The 10506-nt window shown below is 35.7% G+C and overlaps 1 protein-coding gene and 1 pseudogene across 1 annotated transcript; both read left to right on the top strand.

Moving 5' to 3' along the window:
• Positions 1–634: 634 nt before the first annotated feature.
• LOC107904580 (ABC transporter C family member 10-like) lies at positions 635–7445 on the top strand (annotated as a pseudogene).
• Positions 7446–8161: 716 nt separating this feature from the next.
• LOC107904581 (pentatricopeptide repeat-containing protein At1g52640, mitochondrial-like) lies at positions 8162–9895 on the top strand. Its single transcript, XM_016830996.2, is given in 2 exon segments — positions 8162–9193; positions 9196–9895. Coding segments are annotated over 2 exon segments (1554 nt in total). The 5' UTR covers positions 8162–8220; the 3' UTR covers positions 9777–9895.
• Positions 9896–10506: the final 611 nt, after the last annotated feature.

The following is a 10506-nucleotide window of genomic DNA, read 5'->3' as shown; positions in this document are numbered from 1 at the left end:
GAAATTTTTTAATGGTTGAAATTTTATCATTTATTTTATATTGGAATTAAAAAATTAGAAAAAGTTGTACTGAATAATTAGGAATGATATGAATTTGGCCTTTGAATTTGACAATTAAGTTTGTTTTGATATTTGTACTATTTTTTGTCTAATTTGGTATTTGAATTTAAAAATTAAATCCATTTTGATCTTTGAATTTAAATTCCGCTAATATTTGATGATGTGACTAGTATTACTAGAACATGATAGGATCAATTAGTCGGACCATTTAAACTAAAATCGATCGGTATAACGGTCTGAATAACGAGATTGAATTAGAAATTACTTGAGAATTGGTAAAAATAAAAAATTAGAATAAAAATCAACAATTAAACATGTTGAATCAATTTAATAAATTTTTTATTTTTAACTTTTTAATTATTATTGATCTAGTGATTGAATCTAAAATCAATAATTGAAGTGGTTCAACCTTTTATTAAAAGAATTGACACCAAAATAATTATCCCGACATAAACCCACGTTTCCAACCGTATAAAACCACGTGGCCACGTGTATATATATCTGTTTGTCTTTCTTTGTTTCTGTGTCGATTACAAAAAAAGTGTAATCTCTGCAACGATTACATTCAGTATAGTTTTCTTTCATGATTTATTTAAATGCTTCTCTTTGGCTATTTAACACAAAATTTGCATTTCATAGATCCATCTTTCATTTTTGTCAGCCATTGTTTTCCTTTTTTCTATCGACATGTGGCTATTTAACTCATCAAGTTCTTGAAAACCTATTGCAGATGGCTTTGAATTTGATGATTGGCTTCAATTGGAGCATTGTCGAAACTCGAAATTAACTGCTGTCAAAATGCATTGGGGCGTTTTGCAGATTCCTTTTCTACTGATCAATTGATAGGTACGTTGTAAATGGGAATGAATGTTTCGCTTTGATTCAATTTCGATTTGAATTGAACAGTTGAACTTATGAATTGCTTGTTTGATTTAAAGTTTCTTTATAGATTGAATGTTTTGAGGGTCTTTGTGGTATTGTTGAATTCTATATAGGTTTTAATGATCAAGGAAAAGAGCAAAGATGGAGGATTTATGGACTATGTTTTGTGGGGATTTCACTTGTTCTTATAGTGAAGGAAAGCTATGCCATTCTATTTTTTGGCATTTCACCCATCCCTCTTCTTGCATTAATCAAGGGACCATAACTTGTTTCAATATTGTGCTATTAATCATGCTCTTATTCAACATGATTCAGAAACCATTGCCGAAACCGGTTGCAGTTCCTGCTCGGTTTCGAAATTATTCTGCTTTACAGATGGCTTCAGCCATTGTTAGTGGTTGTCTCGGAATGGTGTACTTGTGCTTAGGCATTTGGATTTTGATAGAGAATGTGAGGAAAACACAGACTGTTTTGCCTATGAATTGGTGGTTGCTAGCTTTGTTTCGGGGCTGCACATGGTTAGTGGTGGGTTTAATTGTGAGCCTTAAGGGTAATCAACTTCCCAAGACACCACTTCGTATACTTTCGATTCTCACCTTCATATTTGCGGCAATTATTTGTATTTTATCGAATTTTGCTGCTATTTTGAATGGAATAGTCACAATAACAATAGTTTTAGATGCTTTATCATTACCTGGGGCAATATTGTTGCTATTATGTGCTTACAAGGGATATGGATATGAAGATGGTGATCAGAACACCAATGAATCTGGCCTTTATGACCCTTTAAGTGCTGATCACAATGGCAGTACCAAAGCTGCTTGCACTGAGCAAGTTACCCAATTTGCCACAGCTGGTTGCTTTAGTAAACTATCCTTTTGGTGGTTGAACCCTTTGATGAAAAAAGGTGGGGAGAAGACTCTTCAAGATGAAGATATACCTAAGTTAAGTGAGGCAGAGAGAGCGGAAAGCTGCTATTTGTTGTTCTCATACCAATTGAACAAGCAAATGCAATCCAAGCCATCATCACAGGCATCTATTTTGAAGACCATAATTTTATGCCACAGGAGAGAGATTTTTGTGTCTGGCTTTTTTGCATTGTTGAAGATAGTAGCTGTTTCCTCTGGTCCACTGCTTCTTAATGCTTTCATTTTGGTTGCTGAGGGAAAAGGAAATTTCAAATACGAAGGTTATTTATTGGCCATTGCTATCTTCTTTGCAAAAAGTTTAGAATCCTTATCACAAAGACAATGGTACTTTCGAACCAAACTAATAGGTCTTAAAGTAAGGTCTTTACTCACTGCAGCTATATATAAGAAGCAACTGAGATTATCCAATGCTGCAAGGTTGATGCACTCGAGTGGTGAGATAACAAATTATGTTACAGTTGATGCCTATAGGATTGGAGAATTTCCTTTCTGGTTCCATCAGACATGGACAACAAGCCTTCAGCTATGCATTGCTCTAGTGATTCTCTTCCAAGCCGTTAGACTAGCCATGATTGCAGCTCTAGTTGCTATCATTCTCACTGTGCTATGCAATACTCCACTAGCCAAGTTACAGCACAGGTTTCAAAGCAAGCTAATGGGTGCACAAGATGAGAGGCTTAAGGCTAGTTCTGAGGCTCTTATAAACATGAAGGCGCTGAAGCTGTATGCGTGGGAGAACCATTTTAAGAAAGTTATTGAGAATTTAAGGGCAGAGGAATACAAATGGCTATCAGCAGTGCAGTTGCGAAAAGCATACAATAGCTTTCTCTTTTGGTCTTCCCCTGTTTTGGTCTCTGCTGCTACCTTTGCTGCTTGTTATTACTTGAAAATTCCTCTGCATGCTAGTAATGTCTTCACTTTTGTGGCCACATTACGTCTTGTTCAGGATCCTGTAAAATCTATACCTGATGTTATCGGAATAGTCATTCAAGCAAAGGTTGCATTTGAGCGTGTTGTGAAGTTCCTCGAGGCACCAGAGCTGCAGAGTGCAAATGTCAGGCAAAGATGCCATATGGAGAATAACGACCTATCCATTTCCATTAAATCAGGAGAGTTTTCCTGGGAAGAGAATTCTTCAAAACCCAATCTAAGAAACATAACATTAGAGATTAGGATGGGGGAAAAAGTGGCCATATGTGGAGAAGTTGGCTCTGGTAAATCAACCCTTTTAGCCACAATTCTTGGAGAAGTCCCTAACGTCCAAGGATCTGTAAGTCATAAAATTTGATTCTGTATGAAGGACGGATGCCTTTAGCCTTTTCTCTCAGCATATTGCTTCCTTTCATCTTCTTTTCTTAGCAGGTCTAAATAACATAAGGTAATTTGCTTCATTGTACAGATTCAAGTATTTGGAAAGATTGCTTATGTTTCTCAAACAGCCTGGATTCAAACAGGAACAATACAAGATAACATATTATTTGGATCTGCCATGGATAGGCAACGATATGAAGAAACACTTGAGAGGTGTTCCTTGGTGAAGGACCTACAATCGTTTCCCTATGGTGATCTAGCTGAAATAGGCGAACGAGGAGTGAATCTTAGTGGTGGTCAGAAACAGCGAATTCAACTTGCTCGAGCTCTCTATCAGGATGCTGATATATATCTCTTAGATGATCCATTCAGTGCTGTGGATGCCCACACAGCTACAAGTTTATTTAATGTAACTACGATCAACAGTCAGCTTGCAATTTGTTTTTTATCAACTTATGTGAAAGCTGACTTAAGATTATTGCAGGAATATGTTATGGAAGCATTATCAGGGAAGGCAGTATTACTTGTGACCCATCAAGTTGATTTCCTACCTGCTTTTGATTCTGTTTTGGTTAGTGTATATATTGCCAGAGCATAAAGGATTGTCTTTCTTTTTTATTCTCTACGAAAACCTTTGCATCTTTTTATGTTTCAACAAAATATTTTGTTGTAATGTTGATTTTATTGAAGTTAATGTCAGATGGGGAGATCCTGCAAGCAGCTCCTTATCATCACTTATTAGACTCCAGTCGAGAATTTCAGGACCTTGTTAATGCACACAAAGAAACTGCTGGGTATGGAAGAGTTGTTGAAGCAAGATCTTCTGTGAGTAATGGAACATCCACTAGAGAGATCAAGAAGAGTTACGTGGAAAAACTGTTTAAACCATCTAAAGGTGGTCAATTGATTAAGCAAGAAGAAAGGGAAAAAGGAGATACCGGGTTTAAGCCATATATACAATATCTCAATAAAAACAAAGGGTTTTTGTTGATCTCCATTTCTGTTTTAACTCACATTTTGTTTATGGGCGGTCAGATATTGCAAAACTCTTGGATGGCTGCTAATGTTGACAGTCCTAATGTTAGCACATTGAAACTGATCGAAGTTTACTTGGTGATTGGTGTTTTCTCAACACTATTCTTGCTATTTAGATCTCTTTCCATAGTTACCTTGGGTATTAGTTCCTCAAAATCTCTATTTTCACAGCTGCTAAATTCCCTTTTTCGTGCACCTGTCATTCTACGACTCCACTCCTTTGGGAAGGATACTAAGTCGGGTAAGCATCCCACCAAGAGAATATTTACATAACAGGAAAATGATTCTCGTAACTAACATTTATTCCTTCTTTCCATATAGGTATCTTCTGATCTGAGCATTGTTGATATTGATATCCCATTCAGCTTAATCTTCACCATTGCGGCTACCGTAAATACTTGTAGCAATCTTGCAGTTCTGGCTGTTGTTACTTGGCAAGTCCTATTTGTTTCAATACCAATTATCTATGTAGCAATTCGCTTACAGGTAACACACTACAAGTTTTGTTTCAAAATTCGATGATTTCAGTATGTCACTATGTAAATTTGACTAATCTTGAAAACATTTGTGGGTTGTATATAGAAATATTACATTTCCACGGCAAAAGAGTTGATGAGGATAAATGGCACAACCAAATCCTTGGTAGCAAATCATCTAGCTGAGTCAATAGCTGGAGCCATTACAATAAGGGCTTTTGATGAGGAAGAACGGTTCTTTGCAAAGTGCCTTGACCTCATCGACACTAATGCTAGTCCGTTCTTCCACAGTTTTTCGGCAAACGAATGGTTGGTCCAGCGGTTAGAGACACTTAGTTATGTTGTTCTTGCCTCTGCCGCACTCTGCATGGTTTTGCTTCCTTCTGGGACTTTCAGTTCTGGTTAGTGTAAGAAACTATCACTCTTGTATACTAAATCAAGAATCTCGTAGAAATTAATCTTCCATATCAATCATTGCAGGGTTTATCGGTTTGGCGCTTTCTTATGGTCTTTCATTGAATTTGTCCCTTGTATCTTCGATTTACTACCAATGCACTATTGAAAATCACATCATTTCTGTAGAAAGGATTAATCAATACATGTATATACCAAGTGAAGCCCCTGAAATTATAGAGGAGAATCGTCCTCCTTACAATTGGCCAGCTATGGGTAAAGTGGATATCTGTGATTTACAGGTATATTTTTTCTTTGGATGTTCTATACAGCACCAATTAGTATACTGAGAATTTATTCGAACAGATCAGATATCGGCTCAATGCACCATTAGTTCTTCGAGGAATCAGTTGCACATTTCAAGGAGGGCACAAGATTGGTATCGTTGGCCGAACTGGTAGTGGGAAGACAACTCTAATCAGTGCTTTATTCCGTCTGGTAGAGCCAGCTGCAGGGAAGATTGTAGTCGATGGCATTGACATCTCTACTATTGGCCTTCACGATCTAAGGTCACGGTTTGGAATAATACCACAGGATCCTACCCTTTTTAATGGAACTGTTAGATACAATTTGGATCCTCTATCCCAACACACTGACCAAGAGATATGGGAGGTAAATTTTGATTTCTTTTCCCAATGATTCCTTCCATCATTTTAACACTATGAATATAATGGATAGTTGATATTTCATCTGCATTTTAAGGTTCTTGATAAGTGTCAACTTCGGGAAGCTGTTCAGGAAAAAGAAGAGGGACTGTACTCCTTAGGTAAATTTCCAGAAACTTGATCATATCCTTTCCTTTTCGTTTTATATGTTGACAAAAGCCAATTGGTCATGAAGTTGTGGAAGATGGATCCAATTGGAGCATGGGGCAACGACAACTATTTTGTTTAGGCCGTGCTCTGTTGAGGAGAAGTCGAGTATTGGTGCTTGATGAAGCAACAGCATCGATTGATAATGCAACTGACTTGATTCTTCAAAGAACTATTTGTGCTGAATTTGCAGATTGTACTGTTATCACAGTGGCACACAGGATACCAACTGTCATGGATTGCACGATGGTACTTGCCATCAGTGATGGTGAGTTTCTTTAATGCTGACCTGAGAATCAACCTTTACATACAAACATACTTTGCACTGCATGCACTTCTTTCATCTTGCAGGCATCTTTCAATAATTAGGCACACCACACCAGCATTTGAACCTTGGGAAAAAGGGGATTATATTGCCCCCATTTATTGTTTGGTAAACTACATTGGTAGTCATCTGACTACTAGTAAATTTCTTTTTTTTTATCACTCAACTACGATAAGTTATAAAATGGTCACCCAACTATTTAACTTTTCTTTTTTGGTCACCCAACTATTTGAATATTTTTTAGTCATTAGCCGTTAAATTACTAACGGGAAGATAACTTGGAAGCTTTTAAAATTGGCATAATATCAATTTTAGTCCTCAACATTTATACATTATGTCAATTTAGTTTTGATTTTAAAAAATTTAAACCTCAACATTTACACATTATAAAATTTGGTTATTTTCTGCAATTTCACTGTTTTTTGTGACATCGGGGGTTAATTTTAAAAGAATGAGCAAAATAGTCTTTTTATTAAAAAATTCATCTATTTTTATTATTAAAAACTAATATCTCTATGTTAGTATGAGGTACAATGCCACACCAGTTTTAATAGTAGAAATAAATGAAATTTTTAATTAAAAAAACCAACTTGCTCATTAATTTAACATACAAGATTAATTTACTCAGTTTTTTTAGTAAAAGGTAAATATAATTTGACTCAGGACCTCCATGGTACTTTTACTAGATTATACCCTTTTTCCTAATAAAATCACATAAGAATGAGGTTGTTTCTTTATTATACTTCAGGCAAACTGATAGAGTATGATGAGCCGACGAAGTTAATGGAAAGAGAAGGTTCACTGTTCGGGCAACTTGTTAAGGAATACTGGTCTCAGTATCACTCTGCAGAATCGCGTTGAAGTTGTTCCCAAGTTTTCATTCATTTTATCCTTGCTTTATCAAATAAGGTTGCTGGGTTTGTAAAGCAAAGGACTGTGAGTAAGAAGTTGTTCTAGGTTCATAGATGCCGTCGTTGCCGGTTCGTGGATCCGAGAAGAAACTACAATTTATAAGAAACATGCTATATTCATAGGATTTTAAAGGGAAGCTGAAAGCAAATAGGAAGAGGAGACTGTTTAGAATTGCAGGGGGATAGCAGATTTCTTGTGTAAACCAATTACGGGTTCAAATTCAATGGCTATAATATTTTCTTGTTTTTTACTCAAAATTATAGTCTCTTTTCTACCAAAAACAAAAATAAATAAAAAATGGAAACAATAATATTAATTAAACACATGGATGGGTGAGGTAAAAATAAAAAAAATTAAAAGGATCCATCGGTGAAGAAAGAAGTTGACAGATTAATTAAAGGGTAAACTACACTCAAGTCTTTAAACTATTAGTAAGTTACAAAAAGGTCAATAAATTATTCAAAAATTTTCATTTAAATCGCAAGATTGTTATTTCTTTTTTAAAATCCGGTTAATGTGCTTCAAGTGATGATATGACAATTGATATGGTGGATCAGTACCCTATTGACAAATAGAATAACATACTTTAGATCCAAATTGATTTAATGATCAATATTGAAGATTAGAAAAAAAAATTATTTGGATTTTAATTTGCAGATTCGTAACTTTTAAAGTTGTTTAATGAAAAAAAGTTAACTGTTGGAGTAAATCGAAATGATAACTTTTGTTAGTGCATGTGGTACAAACAAATAAGCTCATATAGCACCGATTTTAAAAGTTCAATGACCTAAATAAAATTTTTTGAATAGTTAAATGATTATTTTGTAACTTTTTTTAAATAGAGTAACCAAAACATAAGCTTCATTTTGTAACTTTTTAAAGTTTTATGACCAAAACATAAATTTACTAATAGTTTAATGGACCTTGAGTGTAATTTACCTTAATAACACTAAAAATAACTTAACCAGACCCCTTCAGTCCAACGAAGGTCGCTTGTTGCAGCTACATTTCAGCACTGGTTTAGAATGGCTCTCTCCAAAACCAGAGCACTGCAGTCTATGTTTCGCTCATTCCACAACTACAAACCCATTCTTCGCTTCTCTTCTCTCACCCATCAACAACAGCCTACTTTTCCACCATTATCGAACCTCGTAAACGAAATCTCTCGCGTACTAAGCGACCACAGGAGCCCTCACCATGACTTAGACCACTCTCTTACCGCATTCTCATCTCATATATCATCTCAACTCGTCGAACAAGTCTTGAAACGTTGTAAGAATCTCGGGTTTTCCGCCCACAGATTCTTTCTTTGGGCTGCAAAAATTCCGGGTTTTCAACACAGTGATACAAGCTATCGTATTTTGGTTGATGTATTAGGAAGTAACCAACAGTTTGCTATTTTATGGGATTTCTTGGTAGAAATTAGAGATAGTAAACAATTTGAGTCAAACCCGGAAATTTTCTGGCTTGTTTTTAAAGCTTATTGTAGAGCAAATTTGCCTGGTGATGCGATCAGGGCTTTTGATAGGATGGTGGAGTTTGGAATCAAACCTAGTGTTGATGATGTCGATAAACTTTTGCTTTTGTTATGTAAAAAGAAATTTGTAAAACACGCCCAAGGGTTTTTTGATAGAGCTAAGCACGAGTTTGAGCTTAGTGCAAAAGGTTACAGCATTTTGTTGAGGGGTTGGGGAGATATTGGTGAAGCTGGTCAGGCACGTAAGGTGTTTGACGAAATGCTCCAACGAGGCTGTTCAATCGATGTTCTTGCTTATAATAGCTTGTTGGAAGCCTTATGCAAAGGTGGTTGCGTGGATGAAGCTTATAAGATGTTTAGAGAAATGGGTTCGAATGGGATTGAGCCAAATGCTTGTAGTTACTCTGTTTTCATTCGTGCATATTGTGAGGCAAATGATATTCATGCGGCTTTCAAGGTGCTCGATAGAATGAGAAGATACAATCTTGTACCAAATTTGTTCACTTACAATTGTATTATCAAAAGCTTTGCAAGAATGATAAAATTGATGAAGCTTACCAGCTTCTAACTGAGATGATTGAGAGGAATATTAATCCAGATACATGGAGTTACAATGTGATCTTGGCTTATCATTGTGAACATTCTGAGGTTAATAGAGCTCTTAGATTGATTTCAAGAATGCAGAAAAATGATTGTTTGCCAGATAAACGCACTTACAATATGTCACTAAAGTTGTTCATTCGTATAGGAAGATTCGACAAGGCAACCGAGTTGTGGGAGAGTATGGCAGATAGAGGATTTTATCCTTCGGTCTCAACTTATGCCGTTATGGTTCATGGTTTATGTAAAAAGAGAGGTAAGTTAGAGGAGGCATGCAAATATTTCGAGATGATGGTCGATGAGGGTATTCCTCCGTATTTTTCAACCGTCGAGTTATTGAGGAATCGATTGTTGAGGTTTGGGCTATCAGAAAGTGTTGAGATACTTGCTAATAAGATGGCTCGAAGCACTTCTTGTTCGATACAAGAGCTAGAAAATGCTATGAGAGGTAAAACAACATATAGAAGAACAAGAAGTGAAGAAACAGAGCTTGAAAGTGAGTAACAATGGCCCTTGCTTTTCAGTTTGATGCTAAATGTGAAAATCAATCTCTTAAGTTCATGATTGATTTTTCTAGTCATATACATTAATTGATTGTCATATTACCTTGTCTTTATTTTCAACTCAATGCATTCTCTAATCTAACAAGCTTACATAATACTGATCAATATAATACACTTCCTCTGCTTTCTCAGCTACCAAACAGAGTATTATTGGTCAAAAGGATTGATTTTTGAACCCATAAAATTTTCAATGTCACAACAAACCCAGATTTTGAAACTAATTTTTACTTTGCAAAAATTTTATTTTGACCCCCAAGAATTTATAATTCGATGTTTTTATTCTGTTCCTCCAATATTAAATCCCTACTTTTGCCGGTGCAAATAACTAAGAAAAGATGAAGAAAAATGGAAGTTTTGCAGATGAAATTTCTGATTGTTCTCTTATGTCAATTTTTACCCCAAGAATTTATAATTCGATTTTTGGTTGTTTCATGTATAGACGAATTCATATATGAAAAGTGGGAGGATTTGGATAAAAATATAGTCCCAAAAAATGAGTTTGAAAAAAATAAGGTCCATTTTCTAGACAGATTAGGTCTCGGGTAAGCTTTTTTGGCCTAGATCAAATCTGGATACCCTTAACAAAGTATCGGTACATTACCCAAAAACATCGGCACTGTGCCTGAAAATTTGCCTGAGCATTGATGCCTTGGGGCAAGTATTGATACTAT

This window comes from Gossypium hirsutum, chromosome D11, assembly GCF_007990345.1.
Source record: "Gossypium hirsutum isolate 1008001.06 chromosome D11, Gossypium_hirsutum_v2.1, whole genome shotgun sequence".
Taxonomy (NCBI): Eukaryota; Viridiplantae; Streptophyta; class Magnoliopsida; order Malvales; family Malvaceae; genus Gossypium; species Gossypium hirsutum.
This window is presented reverse-complemented; position numbering and strand designations above follow the sequence as displayed.